The sequence below is a fragment of the Elephas maximus genome, chromosome 1 (assembly GCF_024166365.1).
Source record: "Elephas maximus indicus isolate mEleMax1 chromosome 1, mEleMax1 primary haplotype, whole genome shotgun sequence".
NCBI classification, from domain to species: Eukaryota; Metazoa; Chordata; class Mammalia; order Proboscidea; family Elephantidae; genus Elephas; species Elephas maximus.
In genome coordinates, this window is record NC_064819.1 from 12,509,594 (window position 1) to 12,531,827 (window position 22,234).

A 22,234-nucleotide genomic window follows, 5' to 3' on the forward strand; every position below is an offset into this window, starting at 1 on the left:
AAGTAAGGAGGGGACAGGAAAGCTGGTAATAGGGAACCCAAGGCTGAGAAGGGAGAATGTGGACAGGTCATGGGGTTGTTAACCAATGTCATAAAACAATATGTACTGTTTAATGAGAAACTAATTTGTTCTGTAAACCTTCATCTAAAGTACAATTTAAAAAAATCTAAAAACTCTGTCTTTCGAATCAACAAACCTGCCAAATCAAGCTTTGGCCTAGGGCCTCAGGCACTGTCAGAAACTGAGTGGAAAGTGGAATGTGATGAAGTGATAACTCTTTGAGAGAGATCACTGAGAGACCTAACACAATAAGGGCTTTTAAAATTATCTCGAACAAAATCTTTGCCTCTCAGGAGCAACTTTACAATAAATTTTGTGGGTTTTTTTTTTTTTTTTTTTTTTGTAAAATTATTGGTGTGACTCCTTGATGATAAAGAAATCTGTAATATTTCCAAAAAATCAGAAATAAATAAAAGTCTTCTCTCTCTATGAGTTACTGAAAAGGGCACAGAGTTAAGAGTAAAAGGGCTATCTATGTCCAAATTCTAGATTTACTCCCTATTGGCTGTGATTTTAGGCATGTTACTTAACATCTCTGAGCCTCACAGGGTTGTTGTGAGGACTAAATAAAATAAGGGTTGGAAAGGGCTTAAGCCAGTGATCAGAATATAATTGGTATGAAAAAATTACCCTCTTTCTCCCTCCCTCTTAACCTTCTCTCACAAGGAGCCCCATAATTTAACTGACAGAGAGGAAAATAACTGAAATAGGATTTGGGTTTTAGGCCAAAAACTAACTTTTAAGTCACATTTTTTTGTTGTTGTTAAAATGAAGATAACTGACTAAACCATGTTTAGTCACTAATATGAGTAAATAGTCGTTGTCCTGGTTCTGTGTTGTCTTTCAGGCAGCAATTTTCTTACTGGTAACATGGAAGAAATAGTATTATCTGTAAAATGAGGCTAACAGTATAAACCTCACAGGGTTGTTGTTGTGAGGATTAAATAAGGTTAGAAGACCGTAGCTCAGAACCACTTAGCAAGGGCTGGCTGTTTTCATATTACTGGTCTTTGCCTCTCTCATGGGACATCTGTGAGAAGAAGACACAATTGTTATCCATTGTTTCAGAAATACTTGCTGGCCTTCACTACTTTCCTCCACAGGTCACTTCTCACCAAGACTCTGCCCCTGCAGAACGGCAGTGTCACTCCTGAGGTGCCTGCTCCTTTGCGTACACCATTCATGTGATTGGTTTTTAAACAAACCACAGCAGAGCTTGTACTTCCAAATGAGAGTTGTATTCTTGCAAGCCCGTGAGAGATGAAACGTCTTGTTCCTATAATACTCTTCTACTCTGGGAACTTCCCTCAGAGCCTGCTACATGTCCCTCTGACTACCTCAGAGAGGCAAAGAGAATAGGATTTTAGTCAAATAGAGCAATAGGTTTTCGTGGGTAGCTTGTAAGTTGGCTCTAAAGGCAGTTCATGAATGTTTTTGAGCAATGGCAGCACAACTTTGAGAAGTGGCAACGTTAAAGACACACCATCATTTCAAGCCTTAGCCATAAAGGCCTGTATTCAACCCCTGGCTCCACTACTCACCAGCTGCTCAGTCTTTCTGAGCCTCGTATCCTCATCTGTGACAAGGAGACCTGCTTGGCCTGCCTCACAGGACTGTGAAGTGAAAGTGAGGACGAGGCTCTTTAAGCATCAAGCCCGTCCCTGTACTCTGCACTAGCACCCTGTACTCACTAGTTCTAACAAGTGGTGTCTCACCAAGCCCACCAGGCAGTTTGTGCAAAACAGAAAGGAGGCACCCTCGGTGGTGGCATATAAGGAGGCCCGTGTCAGCCACGGAAGGTCCTTTCTGCCCATGCCCGCCCCTCAGCAGGATGCCCCAGGCTCACCGAGCGCCTCTCCACACTCCCTTTTTTCCTGCCATTCTTGCCTGGAATGACATCCAGTGAGCGATAGCTGGGTGGCTTCTCCTCAGGCCAGTCTGGGGAGTGTGAGCGGTGGCGGGTTCCCGAGCTCCAGGGCTGCCTCTCCTTCTCCTCCTCAGAGCTCCAAGAACTGAGGCGCAAGGGCAGTGGAGGGGAGTAGCTGCGGTGCCTGCGTCTCCTGTGCCTCTGGGCACTCTCTCGGGGGCTGGGCCTGTGGGGCCTCTCTGGACAGTGGCTCCTGGGAGGGGGGCGGCTGGACCGCCAACAGGCCTCGCTGGACAAGGGGCCATCACTGAGGCTGTCCCTGTCTGACCAGGGCCTGGGTGAGCCGTTCAGCCTGGAGCCACGGTGCCTCCCACTCCTCGAATGGTCCAGCTCCCTTTGCTCCAGTGCCCAGGGCTTTGGCCAATGGTCCTGGGGCTCCTGGTGGAAATCAGAGTAGTAGTGCTGCCTTCTCCCCTCCCTCAGATCCCAGGGTCCAGAGGGAATCTGGGTGAGCCACTCCTGGCGCAGGGAGTCGCTGGTCCTCCGTGAGGATGGCAGATCCCTGACCAGTGGGGGCAAGTGGATGATTCTGCGTTCCACGATCTCAGAGCCCAGCGAGGACAGCATGCTGCAGGGATGACCAGATCTGGCTTTGAGGTCAGGTGGCAGAGGCTGAGCCAGGTTGAGGTTCCGCAGCTCCTTCTCCAAATACTCTAGGACACCTTTGGCAATGGGGGGATGAGCAGCCATCTGGGTCATTGGCATCTGTGGGATGCTGGACCGCAGAGACAAATCTGAATGGAAACAAAGATAAGAACATGTAGAGCTGCTGGCCCAAAACAGCGCTCCTGGCAATCAGGGCACTAAAAGGTCACGTTAGTTAGCTTGAACCCACCCCTCCCATCAGTCACAAAAATACCCATCATGTTGGCCAGGGAGGTCCCGATCAGCCCATGTTCCTACCCTTGCCCTCTGCCCTCCCCACCTCAATTTTCTGGCAAGGTTTACCTCGCTGCAGCAGCGGGTTCATTGGGTAAGATGAAACCTGGGAGCTCCTGTCCGCCCCCCAGTACAGGGGTTTTTCCATCATCTGAGGGACTAAGGCCTGAGCCTGCTTCATGTAGCGGTGGCGGGCCAGGGCTGCAGGGGAAGAAGGAGAAATGCAGACCCTCAGCCAGGGCAAGCTCGACACCTCCCACTTCACTTCTCTCCACCTAGCAACCTTGCCAAGTGACCAGCTTCTCTCCTCCGAGTCCATTATGACCTATCTTAAACCCCATGTGTGTCAGAGTAGAACTGTGCTCCACAGGGTTTTCAAAGGCTGAGTTTTTTTTTACAATAGATTGTCAGGCCTTTCTTCTAAGGTGGCTCTGGGTGAATTCAAACTTCCACCTTTTTGGTTAGCAGTGAAACACGTGAACCATTTGTATGACCCACAGCATAGGGTTAAAAGTTAAGGGAGTAGTAAATCAACTGCCCTTTTGGAAAGGAGCTTGGAATAACTTCCCTAGGTAAAACTGCAACTCCTGCACCCCAAGAAGGTGTATTATTCAAATTTGATGTTGTTGTTAGGTGCTGTCCAGTCGGTTCCCTAGCCTCAAAACATTTCACCATTCTACCTGTCTCCGAGGTCACCTAAAATGTACAGGTAGCTACATGGATACCAGCAATGAAATCTCCCCCACAGGCCGACAAGGCCCTCAGTCACAGGCCAGAAATAGAAAGTACAGATGCAAAGCGTTTAGAGAAGGCTGTGAGTCAGGGGTTGGGGGCTTTTGGGGGGCTTGCCAGAGATGCTCGGGGATGCTTGCTCAGAGTGGCAGAAAAAAAGGGAAGAATGTGGAAGTTGAAGGTCAGTGGGCAGAATTGCTGGTAAAGGGAGGACTGAAGGGTGTGTTTCTAGCTTGTACCCCAGCCCGGGGTGGGAGAAAACCTATGCGAAGAAAGTGAGAGGGAACGCAAAAAGCTGAAGCGGATTCCAGCGAATTCTTTAAACTCCTCTCCTCACTTTATTCGGTGTTGGGGTTTTCCCTAAGCAGCAGGAATCTCTCAAGTGGTGAGTGGGAAGGGGGAGGGGAAATACCATTTCATGAGGTATCAACAGCAATGTCACTCCAGCCCCTTAAAGACAGCTGGCCTGAAGTATATAACCCACTCAGTAAAAGTAAGTGCAAATTAAAAACAAAAGCATTTAGTTGTTTCTGTTCATGAATTTCTATTTCAAGGTCATTTTGACTGAGTGCCACGTGTCTCCCCAAGGTCTCTGCCTATCCATGCATGTAGGAAATGTTCTCGTGCATGGAAATGCAGGAAACTGCTGCCTCAGGCTGAGAAAACGGGCGGCCCACAACCTGGCACCCTCACCTCCTTGGTCCTCCCCCTCCAGTCCCTTAAAAGTCTAGGCAATTCCACTCATGGTGACCTTACAGGATAGAGCTGAACTGCCCCATAGGGTTTCCAAGGCTTTTTTTTTAATCTTTACAGAAGCCACATCTTTCTCCTGCAGAGCAGCTACTGGGTTTGAATCAACCTTTTGGTTAGCAGCCTAGCACTTAACCATTGCACCACCGGGCTACTTCCCCAAGACCTTAACCAAAAAAAAAAAAAAAACACCCAAACTCATTGCCGTGGAGTAGATTTTGACTCATAGCAACCCTATACGACAGAGTAGAACTTCCCCATAGGGTTTCCAAGGAGCGGCTGGTGGATTCAAACTGCCAACCTTCTGGTTAGCAGCCAAGCTCTTAACCACTGTGCCACCAGGGCTTCCCCAAGCCCTTGTTGTTGTTGTTAGGTGCTATCCAGTCCATTTCCTGAAGCAGCAGAGCTGGGCCTGAGGCTCCCTCCTGGCACAGTGGGAGAGGGTGGAAGGCAGGCATTCTGGACCCAGCTACACAGGATGGGGGTTTTGCTAAGGCAGCAGCAAAGGGGCAACTGGAGGGCTTCCCAGAGGCTCCAAGCGTGAAACAGGCTTCCAGCACAACAGGAAGTGGTTGCAGTAGTCACCAGAAACGACTGGAGCTGCTGCCCTGTGCCCCAGAGAAAGTCACAGCTCATCCCCGAGGAAATCAGGTGCTAACTTACAAAACTTCACACACCTGTCACACCTGCATGCCAACACACAGCCCTCCAGACTCCCTGAAGACAAGTCCCTGTGCTCAGCACTTTCTTCTTCTCCCTGCTAACAGATGCCTTTCTGCTTGCTCCCTCTACCGGCCCCCAACAATAATGCTCTGTTTAATATGTGCTGGTCATTTTACATATGCTAACTAATTCTCAGGAGCCCTGGTGGCACAGTGGTTAAGCGCTCAGCTGCTAACCTAAAGGTTGGTGGTTTGAACCCACCAGCCGCTCTGCTCTGCAGGAGAAAGATGTGGCAGTCTGCTTCCATAAAGATTTACAACCTTGGAAACCCTAAGGGGCAGTTCTGTTCTATCCTATAGTGTCACTATGAACTGTAGGGTCACTACGAGCTATACGGTCTCTGTGAGCCAACACTGACCCAACAGCAATGGGTTTAACTAATCCTCAGAGACATCTCTTAATGTGGGAGTCAGATGAAGTTGGGGCTGAGAGGTAACCTTCCCAGCCCAAGGTCTCCCAGATGGTGACTGGCAGAGCCAGGGTGCGAACACGCAACTGTCTGACACCAAGCCTGTGCTTTTCCTACCATGCCAAGTCCCTGACTCCTTTATTTCTGTGAGGAAGCAAATAACTCTCCCCAAGGGGACCTCCTCAGTTCATTTTTCTTCAACTCAGCTGCTTATCTTTCCAGTCTAGTCCCTGCCTTCAAGGCCTGGGGTCACCTGTTTCCACTGGGACAACCCTATTCTCTACCTCCCCCCTTTTAAATTAAATCCTGGTGTCCTCTAAAAGGTACCATTTGCCCTTTTGGTCACTTCCTTCTCCTACTCCCCCAATTCAGTAGAGGAAAAAGGGAAAGGGAAAGGTGGGCTTACCCCATGCTCCCCAGTAAAAGTAGACAGCGATAACTCCCTAAATACCCTTCCAGGTCCTGCACTAGCTTTCCTGTCATTCCCTGCCTTTCCCCCCATGCTCCCTTCTTGGCTACAACATTCTCCCCATGGTCTCTCCCTTCCTTGATGCACTAGCACAGATGGGAGCCAAATGGAAATAGAGTCTCCAGGCTTCTCCCTTGCCCTCCTGTCCCTGAAACAGCCCCAAGGAGAAGTCTGGACTATCTAAGGGCTTCTGTTGCTTATCTAATGGGGAATCAGACAAGTAATAAAAAAAGAAACACAGACAGAAAGTAACAAAGCTTCAAAAGACTTCCAATAAGTCGTCTTTGAACCTCAACGGAATAAAGTCTGCCTTAACAAAACAAAACCAAACGCATTGCCATGGAGTCGATTCCGACTCATAGTGACCCTATAGGCCAGAGTGGAATTGCCCCATAGGGCTTCCAAGGAGCAGCTGCTAGATTCGAACTGCTGGACTTTTGGTTAGCAGCCAAGCTCTTGACCACTGTGCCACCAAAGCTCCAAAGTCTGCCTTAGTCACCTTTAATGAGCTTGTTAAAAATACAGATTCCAGGGTCCCACTCCCAAAGTTTGTCTTTTAGTAGGTCTAATGCTGGGTGAGAAGTCTGTGTTTTTAAGAAGCTCCCTATTTCTAATGCAGGAAGTCATCTGGTAGTTGACTGTTGAGGGCTCTCAGCAACACTTTCAGAAATAGGTCCTGGGACGTAGGTCTCTCAAATACAAGCTTTGAGGGTCAGATGGACTTCAACTTGAATCCCAGCATGTACTAGCTGCGTGACCCTGAGTGAGTTTTCAGTCTCTGACCCCAATCCTCTCATCTGTGAGCTGGGGATAACAATACCTATTTCACTAGTCTGTTGAGGTTAAATGAGATAAAACACATGAAATGCCTAATATGTGACACTCAAGAGATAACGGTTCTTGCCGCTGTAATAAATCACTTCTTTTGCTATTAAGTCCCCATGAAAGGAGACAAAAGCACAGATTTGAGACTAAACCACCAAAGGCAGACTCTTCTTCATTTCTGAGGGAAACCAGGGCTAAGGGCATGTTATATAAGACCTCCCCTTTGTGATAAAAATGACCTCAACACCTCTTCTCACACTCCTCGGAGACCTGCACCTCTCCCCGGTAGCCAGCATCACCTGTGCCAGTCACCACGCAAAGCTGGTTCCTTCTGAAGATCTCCAACTGCAGTTGCCCATAACTGATTTTACCATTCACTTCCACTCTTACACAGCTTGTCTTTTGTACTCTTTTTGACCCCTGATCACTCAGCCCTGCCCCTTTTCCTCATACTATCAGTCCCATCTAACTTTACAGACCAGCCATTTCAGTGATATCTTCAGGAGCATTCTAGAATTCCATGCTCCTTTGAACTCTTGCCATTTCTCAGCCTTAGGGAACCACCAGCACAGGCTTCCTCCACTCCTGGCCCTAGGCTGCCAGAGCTGACTGAACATTCAGGCCACCCGTCTCAAATAACCATCCTCCCAATAGGGCCATCCTTGACTGATCTTCTATTGACCTCACCTTCCCTCCTCTACAACAGCAGTTTAAGCTTTTCACACTTCTCAGGTCTATTCTCCCCATAAAATTTCAGCTGATGACAACACCTTTGTTGAAGAAGAACTAGCCGGTGACATGGAGTCGACAGACCTGGGTCTAGTCAGGTCCCACCACTAACAAGCTGTGTAATTGTGCAAAAGTCTCTCTGGGCCTCGCTTCCCTCAGTTCTGAGGGGTGGGGGGCTGGAGTAGATCAGAGTTTTTCAGTGTAGCCTGTGGCCCACTGCAGGGTGAGTCCAGCGGATTCTCTGGGGAGGAAGACCAGCAATGATCTAGGGATGAAAGTTGTTTCTTCAGTTCTCATGGAAAAAACAAGGTACAATTTAAAAACTTTCATTTCTAAGTTCCATTGTGGCTTGTTTACTAAGCGAATTCTCAGGAGTTACTAAAATTTGGTGTCATTTTTCCCTCTCTGTAGTCCTTTAGTTCCCGGGGGTGCAAATGGTTAACGTGCGTGGCTGCTAATCCAAAGGTTGGAAGTTTAGCCATCCAGAGGGTACCTCAGAAGAAAGGCCTGGCAATCCACAAAATCAGCATTGAAAACCCTATGGAGCAAAGCTCTATTCTCACACACATGGGGTCTCTATGAGCCAGACTTGACTGGAACGGCAACTGGTAGGCTAGCCCTTCATTAACTCTCACTGGAAAGTGGGAACAGCTTAGGGAGGTGGGCTGTGGCCAGAGAATTTCAAGAACCACTGACCATCCCTCTCGAAGCTCCCTTCTGGGTCTAGAATTCTGGTTTGCTGAAATTGAGACAGGCTGGCATGAGCTGCCCGGGCTTCCTCCCTTATGTGTTAATCTTCCTCCACGTTTTAATGACTTCCTCTTTGTGCAGAGGTCAGGCAGTATTCTCCTTTCCATTCCAAAGCCAGTCCTTTCACTGTGGGCCTGACATCACTCCCGCTGGCTCCACCACTCTTCTGTAATCACCTCACTTCTTTTTTTTTTCTTTTTCCTTTCCATTTTTTTTTTTTATTGTGCGTTAAGTGAAAGTTTACAGCTAAGTTAGTTTCTCATACAAAAATTTATACACTCATTGTTACATGACCCTAGTTACTCTCCCTATAATGAGACAACGCATTCCTCCTTTCCACCCCAGATTTCCCATGTCCACTCAACCAGCTCCTGTCCCTTTCTGCCTTCTCATCTTGCCTCTGGACAGGAGCTGCCCATTTAGTTTCTACTTGAACTAGAAAGCACACTCTTCACGATAGTCATTTTGTCTTATAATCCAGTCTAATCTTTGTCTGAAGAGTTGGCTTCAGGAATGGTTTTAGTTCTGGGTTAACAGAGAGTCCAGGGGTCACATATTCTGGGGTTCCTCCAGTCTCAGTCGGACCATTAAGTCTGGTCTTTTTACTAGAATTTGAGTTCTGCGCCCCACTTTTCTCCCGCTCCGTCTGGGACTCTCTGTTGTGTTCCCAGTCAGGTCGGTCATTGGCATCACCTCACTTCTGAATGCCTCACTTCACTCACTGTCTGTTGACTTGGTTCTTTGCCTGCAAACACACTTAGGGGTCTCTGATTTTAAAAATCAAACAATCCCCCATAAAAGAGCTTTCCTTAACAACTCCTGTTCCCTCTGTCAATCTCTTGTCACCAAACTTCTCGGGACAATCTGCCCTTTGTGACTTGATTTGAAAGTGATCTCATCTGCTCAGATCCCATGATCTTCATTTGTGGCATGTATTTCTTTGTTTTACCAGTTCTTTTAAATAAATTCTAACCACTTAGGAGAAACCACTCTCCCCAGAACCTGTTTATCAGCTTTGTGACAGTAGATGCCTTCATCATGCATGCTGGCTTTGTCCCCAGTCCTGCCTATTTTTAGTGGCCCACTGACCTAGGGATTCTAAGTTGGCATCTTGGGAGGGTTTTCTCTCATTTCATTCTGCATATTACTACTTAAGTAATAGTGACTTCTCCATGGCACCTCTCTCTGAGGCCCCTCAAAGGTGAGGAGCCCCATGGCCCAATATTGAGTTCTCTGCTATTTTCCTTCTCTTTAAGGAGTTCGTTGGTATCTCAGCCAATCCCTCAGTGATCTACACACAGAGGTCATGACAGGGCCCTGTTACTGGAAACATTCACTTACAAGTCAAATGAACTTGGATTACAACACTGCACTGTTGTGACTACTTACTAGCTATGTAACTTCTCTGACCTTCAGTCTCATTCTCTGTTAAATAAGGATGACCTGCCTTCTAGGGTTGTTACGAGGATTCATTGTGGAACTATATGTAAAGGGCCTACACATAGAGTTTGTTTTTTTGTGTGTGTGTGTGTAGACATCCATTAAAAGTTAGTTCCCTTTTCCTGTAAGACAGCAACCTCAGAACATAGGTCTGAAACCAAACTCAGACCAATGTCCTTGACATTGTAGATTTTGCTTCTATCTTAAGAGATAATTTCTTATTTTTCCTTTAAAAATTTTCCTTTCAAATGGGCCAAAATGATGAGTGGTTATTTCTGGGAGCTCATATTTGTCTTTATATTTTCCTGCATTTCTCGAATTTTCTACAATGTAGTACTTTACTTGCATTATCAGGAAAAGGAAATGCTATTAAAAACTGAAAACCAAAACTACTTCCCTTTAGAGCAGTTGATTCCACTTCATCTATTTACTAAGATTTTTGTAGAATAATTTTTTACTCTTTTGTATTCTGTAGCCAACTTTCCTAAGACACATCACAATTCTGTTTTAAGGGGTCAAATTTCAGCTCAAAGAAAGGTCACATTAAAAGTGAGATCTTCTGCTCCCTTTGCCCTTGCTCTAACACCAAAACAAACCCGTTGCCATGGTGCCAATTCTGACTCATAGTGACCCTATAGGGGAGAGTAGAACTGCCCCACAGAGTTTCCAAAGAGTGGCTGGTGGATTCAAACTGCTGATCTTTTGATTAGCAGCTGAGATCTTAACCACTGTGCCAGCAGGAGTTCTCAAAACATGACCCCCAGACCAGCAGCATCAGCATCACCTGGGAACTCTGGAGAAATGCAAATCCTCAGGCCCCCTGCCCCCCAACAAGACCAACTGAGTCAGAAACCTTGTTGGTGGGGCCAGCAGTTGAGTTTAACAAGCCCTCCAGGTGGTTTTGCTGTGAATTTGAGTCTGAGAACCACTGCTCTTCCACCATTCTCTGATCTGTTCTTTTTGAGACATCTCTAAGGAGGTGTCTTCTCTCTCACTGCTACATTCAAATCATTCCTTCCAGCCACCTCAAGGTCAGTGCCAGGAGCAAGTACTGGAGCACAGAAACACCAGGACCACCACGGAAATGCCACCAGCAGGCAGAAGTATCTGAACTGAAAGGGGCCTCATCTGATAGCCTAGGAAGTGGACAGACAGCCACCTTCCATGTGGCCCTACAGCTTCCCCAAGCATCATTTTCATGGCTGAGGCTAAAGTCACAGGAGAAAGTATGGAGAAGAACCTGGAAGGACCCAGAATTTTGACCTAGGCGTGTGAAGCTTGTTTGTTTGGGGCTCTGCACTACCTCCTCCCATGGCTCTCCCCTCGCACCTTCCTCGGGGCAGCAGCAGCGGGTAGGACAGCAGGGGCAGCGGATGTGGCAGCAGCAATACTGAGGACAGCACTGACACCAGCACACTCCAATCAGCAGGAGGAGGAGGAGGGCTCCCAGAATGATGAAGATCACCGTCAGCCAGTCTGTGGGGTGAGAAGCCGAGCAGGGGTTGAACTAAAATATCCAGGGAGGTGCTTCCAGTTCTAACATTCCAGAGGTTCAATAAATACAACTCTCGACCTACAGGTTAAGGTTGAGCAATATGCTGGAAAAGAAATAATTTGGTTTTGATAAGAGAGTTTCAGAGGTTGGCAATTCCATACCAACAACCCAATTTGTTTGTTTTTGTTTTTCCTCTATGTAAAAGTGTCATAGTAGTGGGTGGCCGGATAGAAAACTCCAACACCACTTACGCAGGACGATGAGCTTCACCTCCTTATCCGGGTCACCTGACGTGTCCCCTGGTGCCTCAATGGTGCAATAATACACTCCGTGGTCCCACCACATCACTTCATTAATCACCAGATCTGCTCCTGCACAGCAAGAAGGGAGAACAGGCCAGCAGTTAGAATAGAGGGCAATGGGTTCTGAATCATGGTAGCTTCAAGACTCTAACATTGTCTTTCCACATCCTAAAAGGGCCCCTTGACAGCTCAGAGAATGGTTTTGATTCCTTCCTTTGAGATCTTCCTATTTCTCTAACAGCATAATGATGGTAGACCCAACCATTCATTGAGTCCTACCAGTCACACTGTAAGAATTTTGGATATATTGCCTCATTTAACTCTCACCACAACTCTTTAAGTGGGTAAGGTAGACATTATTAGTTGTCTCCTAGTGTCTATTCTTCCCTTCTCCCAAGGTCATAGAATTTTGGCCACGTACATGACCAACCAGAATACAAGTAGTCCTCAACTTATGATGGGGTTCCATTCCAATGACTCCATTGTAAATCGGTTCTGATGTAAGTCGAATACCTCATTTTATTTTTTTTTAGCTTTCATTATTATTACCTTTCGTTGTCAGTATCTTTATAAATCTGATCTTTATTTGTCTTGGGGGTTGTAAATGTTACATATAAATTTACAGATATGTGACATCAGCAGACTACATGATGTAGTATATATTATTAACAATAAGATTTACCAAAACAAAAACAGATGATCATAAGTGTGGTTCGTTGTAACTCGAATATGTCATAAGTCGGGGACTACCTGTAAAGTCAATATTTCCCATCCTGTCTCACAGGTGGATGTGGACATGGGACTCAGTTCTAACCAATGGGATGTAAGGACCACATGATGGCACCCAGGAACTTTCTAAAAATTGGTCTGTGAACACCATAGCTCTTCCTTCTTCATCTATTCTGCTATCTGGAAAGCAAGTGTGATGGTTGCCATCTTGGACCATGAGGAAGAAGATGACATTCTTGGTAACCTGGAAGGAGCCTGAGTCTCTGAGGACCACTGGAACAAAGCCACCACATTTGTCCTGGCCTGTCTATCCCTGAATTTATACATGACAAAGAAATAAACTTCTTTATTGTTTAAGCCACTGATATTTTGGGCTTTTATTTACTTGCAGCCAAACTTAATCCTAACACATACAGGGGAAATGATTATTAGCCTTCTTTACAGATGAAAAACCAACATTCAAAAAAGCTATATTATTCTCTAATAACATACAGACAATGCGTAGCAGAGGTATGTTCAAAACCACATCTCCCTGCCTCAAGGTGGTGCTCCTAGCCACTAAAAGGTTCAATAAATACAGCTCTTGACCTATGGGTTAAATTTAGGTGTGTCATCTCCAAACTGGGTGGTAAATGCCACAGCCTGGATCCCTTACCAGCTGCAAATGAAAAGATACCTCTGGATCTTGAAGGGACAGATAAAATGAGCTTGAATAAGTAAGAATAAAATGTTAACCAAGGAAAGAATTTCAGTTCTCCTGGGCACCAAGTGCTGTGCGACCCCATTAAGATAAATGAATGACAGCATATATGTTCAAATTTAGCAAATTCAACAAACGTTTATTAAAGACCTTCTGTGGGTCCAGCGCTATGTCAGGCACTGTGCGAGACCTGAAGAGGAACAAGACCCTTCTCTACCCTGAAAGGGCTTAAAACCCTGTCCACAGCTTCCATGTCTCAGTGTGACGGCTGCCCTGCTATCATACAGTAAGTCCTAGGAAACAGCCTGAAGTTCTTAAAGACTTGCTCCTGCACAGTTAGGAGTCACATCTGCAATTCTTTATTATTTGTGTGTCAAAAAGGAAATGAAACAAAAATGTAAGGTCACGCAATATTGGAACAAACTTTGACTTCTGTTTCCTTCTCTTTTTACGTCAATTCCTACAATACTTTTCCTACCCAAAGTTTTCCAGACCCACCTCTTTCCCCAGACACAAGCTTCCCCAGGCTTGGAAGAATGGCAAAAGTGCTTTGAGGGAAATTTCCCCCTCAAAGATTAACGTGTATTTTAAGTCTGCCTCAATTTTTATTGGAGATACAGAGTATTTTAGGGATGTCAGGGTAATGGAGGTATGATCATATGTTAATATTTTAAATGACCCAAGAGCTGATTGGACAGGGTCATCTCAAATGACGCAAACACAGGCATTAATTAAAGAATCAGAAAACAAGAGCTTTGGGAAGTCTAGAGGCAGAAATAAAAACCAAGGAGGAATACTGCTTTCCTGTGGGAGTAAGAAAGAGACAAGGTTTGGTCCAAAGGTTGTTGGGATTGGAGGGTAGTGAATGGTCCACCTGAAAATTAGAGAAAAAAAAAAACAGAAGAGCAGGGACTATCACCAATGAGGGCTTCATCCTTCAGAATCTGGAAGACAGACCTGCTTAATTAAAAAGACTTTAAGCCTTGGAGCACAGATTAGAATTAATCCTCCTGGCTTTGGAGAAAGTAGAATCAACCTGAATCCTTGAAGGTATACCTGGAGAGTAAAGAAGTGGACTCCAGGTAGCCATCTTGAAAGTTCCTATTTCCTTGGATATGGACAACAGCAGTGACCAGAGAGGAACTCAAGGGGCCTGTGGTTTGAGCAGGCCCTGAGAGCAATCGGGGAAGGAATCAGAGAAGCCAGATCCACATCTTAGTCCTGAATCTCGGAGAAGCAAGTCTCAGTGGGAAACCACCCACTCCCAGATCTTTAGCCAAAGATGCAGGACATCCCCTGGTCCACAGACCAACTTCCGGGGGAGTAACTTCAGATGGCACTGAACATTCTATGAATCTGGCACTTTCCTCAAAAAATGACAGTGACCAAGTAGACCATCAAGCAGAAAAAAAAAGGTAAATTCCCAAGCTGACGCAGCCTGCTGGGCCTGGTGTCTGCATGTCCCTCCCACCTCCAGTTCCCCTGCTGCCTCCCCCACACTCACGGTTCTGGATGGTGATCTTTCGCTGGCGGTAATCCACCCCCAGCACAGGCTCATTCTGCCCCCGCCGCTGGGCCACGATGCGGACCTCTCGCTGGCTGTCGTTGCAGTCATTGGATGGGTCCTGGCCCAAGGATAAAGCCGCCTGGTATGCTGAGATGAGAAGAGGGGACACAGCCGTCACACAGCAACGGGAAGTTCTCGCTAAGAAAGGTGCCCTTACTCTTGCCTGGAGCAGTGAAGCTTCTCAAATTTTATTGAACCTACAAATACCTGGGGAATCTTGTTAAACCTGCAGATTCTGATCTGTTGGTCTGGAGTGGAAGCTGAGATTCTGCACTTCTAATAAGCTCCCAGGTGATGCCAATGCTATCGGTCCAAAGACCACTCTTTGAGAAGATTTCAAACCCCTCCCATAGCCCATCATCTCCAAATACTGGGTCACCCCCCTCCCCTGTCTCCCATCCCAACTTCCTTTGCCTCATTTTCTGAGTCACCCCAGCCTCAGCTCCCATGGAGTTCATCCATCTTCTCTTAAAATATAAGGTTTGAAAGCTGTTAAATCTGCCAATGGCTGATTAACCCAGGCATTTGAAGAGTAACCCCCAAGAAACAACGCCTCAATTAAAGAGGGGTCTTGTGGGGGCCACGTCAGATTCAGTGGTGGCTAAGACAGTTTTGTGGTTCTACTCAAACCATACTGTGAGACCTTGGCCCCAGATCTACAAAGGTAAAGCACGTGCCTCCCCCTTCCTTTTCCTCATCTCACGAAGCTCAGTTCCTTCCTAAGAACAGGGCGTCTATTTCATCTCTTGAAATTTCCAAAGGTTGTCTTCAGGTTGACTGCAGGGATCTGGATTCCTTCTTCCTTGAGAGAGGGCAGAGGAGGCAGCCAGGGAAGAGCTTCGGCTCCAGATGCAGAACTGAGATGAGTGAGGCCGTCATTACTGAGAGGCAGGACTTGGCTAAACTAAAGGGGAGTTGTCCAACAACAAGTGGGCTGCCTGTGGGGCTGTGAGTGCTCCATCCCTGAAAGGGTCTAGTCAGAAGAGGATGACCACCCATCAGGAAGGCTGTCTGTACAGGGAAGCTGGCCCTGGGTGGGAGGTTTCACCAATGACACCTAAGGTCCCATGTATCCTGGAGAGTATAGAAGTCTGTTCTTGTTGGCATCCCAAGGTGATGGGGGTGGTAGATTGGCTGCACCATCTTAGTGTGCTGACATGGAACCAGGCATGGACCAGGAGGCAGGATTACTCTCCCTTTTACTTAATGTCTGAGCTGTCTTAAAACATTTTAGAACAAGGTGGGACACACATTTAAAAATAAATAAAATAATGTGTGACCTTAAACACATCATTTCACCTACCCAGGGCTTAGCATGTTTATCTATAAAATGAGGGACCTCTATGGCTTCTTCTCACTATTAGGATTTGTGATCCTACATAATTCCAATCCCTAAAGCAGTAAGTATAATACTTTCCAGAGGTGCCTGCGACCCAGCGAGAGCAGGGGCAAGGGGACACTCACAGGCAGAGTAGTAGTCAAAGATGGGGTCCTTGCAGAAGGACTTGAAGCGCCATGTCACCACCACATCCTGGAGCTGGGCAGAGGTGGTGTAGTCACATTTGAGGACGACCGAGGCAAAGAGGGTGACATAGCGTTCTGTGTGCTGGACCGTCACCAGCAAGGACAGACACCCTGAAACCAAGAGCCAGGAGACAATGCTGAAATCAGATCAGGTCTCCGAGGAGTGGCCTACTTCTGTTCATGGGGTAATAAAAGCAATGCAAATGAGCAAAACATACTGCCCCCCTGCCTGACTTTGGCTGGGGTGGGGGATGCTAACAGGCAGACCTGAGTTCCTATATGGCCTGGCAGGGGTGGGGAGGGGACTACACTAGTCACCCTGGAGGATATGTAGGAGAAAAATGGCTAAGGACCACTCCCAAGAGCTTACAGTCCACTGACAGTGATAAAATATCCATCAACTATAAAAATATTAAAATAGGCCATATTTGTATGGAGCAATCTTTCTAATACATTTCTTTTTTCATGTCACTTCTTTGTTTAAAATGTTTCCCATTTCCCTAAGGATAAATTCAAACTTCATAACCAGATCTGAGGCTCAGCAGCTCTGCCTTCCGCCTTTCTCTCCTGACTCATTTTCCTTCATGCCTCACCTCACACTCAGGGTTTCAGCCATCTGATCTCATTTCAGTCCTTTCTGTGCTAGTCTCTCTCTCTTCTCTGGGTCTTCACACGTGTGTATTTCTCAGCCTGGAACATTGTTCCATATCACTGGCCACCAGCTCCACTCCTATGATGATTCATTTTATGTGTCAACTTGGTCACATTTGTTTGGTCAAACTCCAGTCTAGATTTTGTTGAAAAGGTATTTTGTTGATTGATTAACATTTACGGTAAGTTGACTCTAAGTAAAGGAGATTATCCTCATCCAATCAGTCGAAGGCCTTAAGAGCAAAAACCGAGGTTTTCAAGAGAAGAGGGAATTGTGCTTCAAGACTGTTAACAGATTTCCTGCCGGTGTTGCCAGCCGATCAGCCTGCCCTACAGATTTCAGACTCAAGACTACACCACCAACTGTTGTCTGAGTTTCCAGCCTTTGGGCCTGCCCCACAAACTTCAGACTTGTCAGCCTCCACAATCTTGTGAGCCAATTCCTTAAACTCTCTTTCTGTCTCTATTGTACTTGGTCGTGTAAACAGTTAACACGCTTGGCTTTTAACCAAAAAGTTGGAGGTTTGAGTCCAACCAAAGGTGCCTTGGAAGAAAAAGGCTCAGCAATCTACTTCTGAAAATTCAGCCATTGAAAACCTTACAGAGCACAGTTCTACTCTGGTACACATGGGATCTCTGAGGTGGAATCAACTTGACTGTATCTGGTTTATTGATTCCGTTTTTCTGTTTCTCTGGAAAACCCTGACTGATAGAACTCTCTTCAGTGGGTTAATTAGTATTCATTCTTTAGATACTCAGCTTAAATTTCACCTCCCTCAACAAGCCTTCCCTGAATCTGCAAGCCTGGGAGAGGGGCCTCAGCTCTGTATTTCCAAAGTGTCTCCTCCCATGCCCAAGCAACACTTGTCACATTTCTGGTGATGGCCTGTTTACTGCAGACTCTGAGGCTGACTGGGTTTGTCTCTAACCTACTGTTCAAACACCAGCACCTTGTACCATGCCTGTCACCTGCTTGGCACTCAACAAATGTTTGTGGAATAAACGATTGAAGGAATGACCAAGAATATATTTACCAGTGGAAACTGACTACAGATGGTCAATGTAGGCACAGGGCAAATAAAATAAAAAAGATACGAATTCAGAGTTTTCCCTTTTTCTTTTGAAAAATTCTCTCTCCCTACCCTCCAAACCTACAGACATACTTAAAGCCCCAGGGTTGCCTCGATGAGAAACCAGAAGGTACAGAAATGTCAGGAAGGACTTCAGCATAGTCAGGGGTTCACACATAACCAGTATCCTCCTGGAATGTCCCTGTGTTAGTACGGCTTCTAGACTGAGTTATTCGGGGGTCTTCTAGTGGGAAGGTGTCATGTACTCAAACTTGAGCATGCATCAGAATCACCAGGAGGGCTTATTAAAAAAAAAAACTCAGATCGCTGAGCCCTGTCACCAGAGTTTCTGATTCAGTAAGGCTTGAGCAGGGCCCAAGAAATAATATTTCTAGCAAATTTTCAGTAGATGCGAATATACTGGTCTGAGGACCATACTGGTCTGAGGACCATACTGGTCTGAGGACCATACTGGTCTGAGGACCATACTGGTCTGAGGACCATACTGGTCTGAGGACCATACTGGTCTGAGGACCATACTGGTCTGAGGACCATACTTTGAGAAGGACAGATTGAAAAAACAAAAATAAAAATACAGGCTTTGGAGTCAGACACAACTGGGTTCAAATCAAACTTTACTGCTTACTCAGACATTGGACAAGTTCCTTAATCTCTCTGAGCTTCTTTTTCTTCAGCTATGAATAGGTTTGATAATAGTACTAGCCACAGCAGGCCATTGCAAGAATTCAGTGAGGTAATTCACTTACAGTGCTTGGCATGGTGCCTGGAACATGTGGCTGCCGTGTGTGTGTGAGTCTCTTTCCCTCCACTCCCTTATTACAATGGCCAGGAGAAAGGGCTTCGGGCTGGGGTCTCGTCAGTAGAATTCTCAGGTGGAGCCAGCTACATTTTGATGGGTGGTGCCATGGTTAACCCACTCAGCTGCTAACCAAAAGGCTGGAAGTTTGAGTCCACCTCTTTGGAGAGGGACCTCAAAAGAAAGGCCTGATGACATACTTCCAAAACATTAGTCACTGAAAACCCTGTGGAGCACAGTTCTATTCTAACACATGAGGTTGCCAACAGTCAAAGTCAACGTGACAGTAGCTGGTTTTTACCTCCCATGAACAAAACAGTTATAGTTACTTCTTACAGAGCAGATGGGATGTCTTGATGGCCAGAGCTGCTTGATTCTGGGTCCTGCCTCACCTTCTGGTCACAGCCAGCACAACAGTTCTCTGAGGCCTGTGATGGGCACCTGCACCCCTTTCTCACCTCACATGGAGAGACAGCAAAGTGCTGCTCAGGTCAGGCTCTGGCCCCCAGAAATGACCCCAACCATCTCCAGGGCTGTGATGAGGAAGTTCCCGCGACAGCTGTGCTGGAGAGAGGCTTTGCAGAAGTGTAGAGGGAGATGAGTGGGGAGGAAGGCTTCATGGAAGGAAGAGATTTAACCTAGATCCTAAAGCTCAGGTCAGATTAAAATTAGAAGGGTGAAGGGAGCGGGGAACTAATTATTTCAAAGAGGAAGAAAGGAGCGGGCAATGAGCCTTGTCAGAAGGAGCAGTTCCTTGGGGATCCTGGAGGAAACCAACCTAACTGGCTTTACGGAAGACAGAAAAAAGAGAGAGAGAAAAAAAAAAAACCAATCCCATTGCCATCAAGTCAATTCCAACTCACAGTGACCCTATAGGACAGGGTAGAACTGCCCCATAGAGTTTCCAAGGAGTGCCTGGTGGATTTGAACCGCCAACCTTTTGGTTAGCAGCTGTAGCTCTTAACCACTGCGCCACCAGGGTTTCCATGGGAGATACAGGGGATAAGAAAGGTAGGGCGAGAGTGGTGAGGGGGAGGCAAGGGAATGGGGTAGAGTAAAAATCCTACTCCAGTGTCTATTTCTAGTTGACGAATAATCACAGAAGACTTTTCTGAAGAAGAGTAACAGGGTGAGAGTGGTTGTTTTTAGGAAGATGGGTGACTTTTTAAAATTCAGCACTGATCTGGAAAAAGAGTATCATTTTGAGACTAAATGTTGAGTAGTTTGGCGGGGGAGGCAAATAGCTGCTGTGTCTACCAACTGCAGGATTCCAGCAAATCAGAATGGAAGGGCCAGTGACCAGTATCTCAAGACTGTTACTGTTGTTAGCTACCGTCGAGTCAGCCCCTGACGCATGGCAACCCAACGTGTTAGAGTAGAACTGCTCTATAGGGTTTTCTTGGCTGTAATCTTTTGGAAAGCAGGTCACCAGGCCTTTCTTCTGCATTTCTGTCAGGAGTCCATCGCAAACCTCTTGCACCACCCAGGCTCTTTATTTTGTAACCTGCTTTTGTATTCTTGCCCCCACCCTACACCATCCCTTTTTTCCCAGAACTGACCTGAAAGAAACCAAGGAGCTTTCACCCACCACACCTTTAACCGAGTGGCAGCAACAGCTACAGTTGAGGTTCTGACAATGAAAGGAGTACCACAGTCCACACCGGCTTATTTTGTTCAGCAACACATACAGTTCAGAATAGAGAGGAGAACACTGGTTTGTGGTTTAAACAAAATCTTCGGTTCACATTGCACTGGAAAGTATTTTCTCTTACACACTGGGAGAAGACAAGCTGTGCCCACTTCATATACAGCAAATCTGAGACCTGGAAAAATTAAGTGACTTGTCTGTGGTTGTCTCTTATCTAAGGGGTCAGAGTCAAGGTTCTGCCCCTCAGCACTGCTCTTGTCACTCTGCCCAGCTACTCTTTAAATAAAGGAAGATGTCTGCTATTCAAAAGCTTGGGGGCCATGCCGTGTGAGCAATAATTAAAATACACTGGCAGCAGTTGGACACCACGATTCATTACCTGCATATTGTTTATTTGGATGAATGGTAATTTGACCTAATTAGCAGTTTATTAAAAGGGCTCTAGTTCAACATCACTCGTATAGAGGTGGAGCACTTGGGGCGAGTGGGTTTGCTGGGGAATTTGGTTGGAGCCAGAAGCTGTTGAGGTAGCTTTGAAGACTGTTGAATCTGACACCCTGAGGAAGGGAATAGGGACAAGATGATCACCTTCCTTATCAAATACACAGTCAGCTCTCCTTACATGAATGCGCTTATTATGGGCAAACCATATCCGGCGTGACACAACTCACCCTTACTGACGTCAGCGCTGGTTTGGTTGCCTGGGTATTCCTTTTCTCCTCACCTCTGTTTCACCCCTTGTACAAACTTCAAGCCTTGAAATGTGCCAGGTTTCCAGACCTTCTGACCATGTTGAGCTCACTCACATGCCTCCCAGGTGTCTGCCAACCTCACAGCATCCTACAGAGTTCCCAGAACTTCACCTCCTGCTCCCCACCCTGCCGCACACACACAGGGAGAGTGGGAAAGGGTCCCAGGAGAAGAGGTACTGAATAGCCAGCAAATTCTGCTCCCTTCTCAGTCACAGCTGCTGGCCTCCAGCACCCACTGTGTACCAGGTGATGCGGTTACATTGTCTTTAATCCTCACAAAGTTCCCTGGAGTGGGTATCAGCCCTGCTCATTCACGTGGCATAGAAGTTTAGAAAGAATAGGCCAATCCCCTATGTGCCCAATAATGTTACGACTGAATTGTGTCCCCCCACCCCCACCCCCCCAAAAAAGATACGTTTAAGTCCTTTCAACAGTTTTGGTACCTGTGAACACCAACTTGTTTGGAAATAGGGTCTTTGAAGATGTTATCAGTTAACATAAAGTCATGCTGGAGCAGAGTGGTCCTAATCCAATATGAGTGGTGTTCTCATAAAGGAGAAGAGACATAGAGGTAAAACCATCATGTGGTGACTGAGGGAGACGTGAAGCTATGTTGCAGCTACAAGCCAAGGACTGCCTGGGGCTACCAGAAGAGGGAGAGACAGAGCCTTCGCAAAGAACGCGGCCCTGCCAGCACCCTGCATTCAGACTTCTAGCCTCCGGAACTGCGAGACAATAGCTTTCTGTCAGTTTAAACGACCCAGTTTGTGGTCCTTTTTGTTACAGCAGTCCTAGGAACAAATGCAGCTAACAAGTGTCAACTTCTCTTTTAAACTAACTCTACTGGGTATGCGCAGTACTAAGCAGGTCAAGCTTTTCAAGAAGCCAATGGCAGCAGGTTCTGGGCTGAAAACATGAGCAGGTTCAAAAATATAAATCCCCTGATTATACACATCCTGGTTGCATCTTTACTCTTTTAAGCTAACAGCCACATTTCCAGATTCTTAAATTTTCTTTCTATTGCTCAGCCTTCTTTCCTCTCATACTTTCCTCTCATAGCATTTCCTTTTCCCCAACTCATTGACATCTAATCTCCTAGGTGTCTCTTTCCCTTTCTCTTGAAAACTTTAATTCTGGAGCCTGACTTCCTGAGTTCAGATTCTGGCCCCCTTACCTCAGCTAAAAGAACTGGCAAATGATTTCCAAACTACAATTGTTTCTTCATACGCCAAACTGGGGTGATGATAATACTTGCCTCATGGGATTATGATGTTAATTAAATGAGA

The 22,234-nt window shown here is 46.3% G+C and overlaps 1 protein-coding gene across 5 annotated transcripts in view; it reads right to left on the bottom strand.

Moving 5' to 3' along the window:
* Positions 1-22,234, bottom strand: part of ILDR1 (immunoglobulin like domain containing receptor 1) — a 35,913-nt gene that overhangs the window by 2,984 nt on the left and 10,695 nt on the right. The window contains exons 2-7 of one of the 5 annotated variants that reach the window (XM_049877804.1): positions 15,951-16,121; positions 14,424-14,573; positions 11,440-11,559; positions 11,023-11,169; positions 2,936-3,067; positions 1,907-2,721 (exon numbers count right to left, since the gene is read on the bottom strand). In XM_049877804.1, coding sequence (XP_049733761.1) covers positions 1,907-2,721; positions 2,936-3,067; positions 11,023-11,169; positions 11,440-11,559; positions 14,424-14,573; positions 15,951-16,121 — 1,535 coding nt within the window. Of the gene's footprint in view, positions 1-418; positions 2,722-2,935; positions 3,068-11,022; positions 11,170-11,439; positions 11,560-14,423; positions 14,574-15,950; positions 16,122-22,234 lie in introns of those variants that run through there. The other 4 variants (XM_049877795.1, XM_049877831.1, XM_049877821.1 and 1 more) reach the window with 4 other exon arrangements.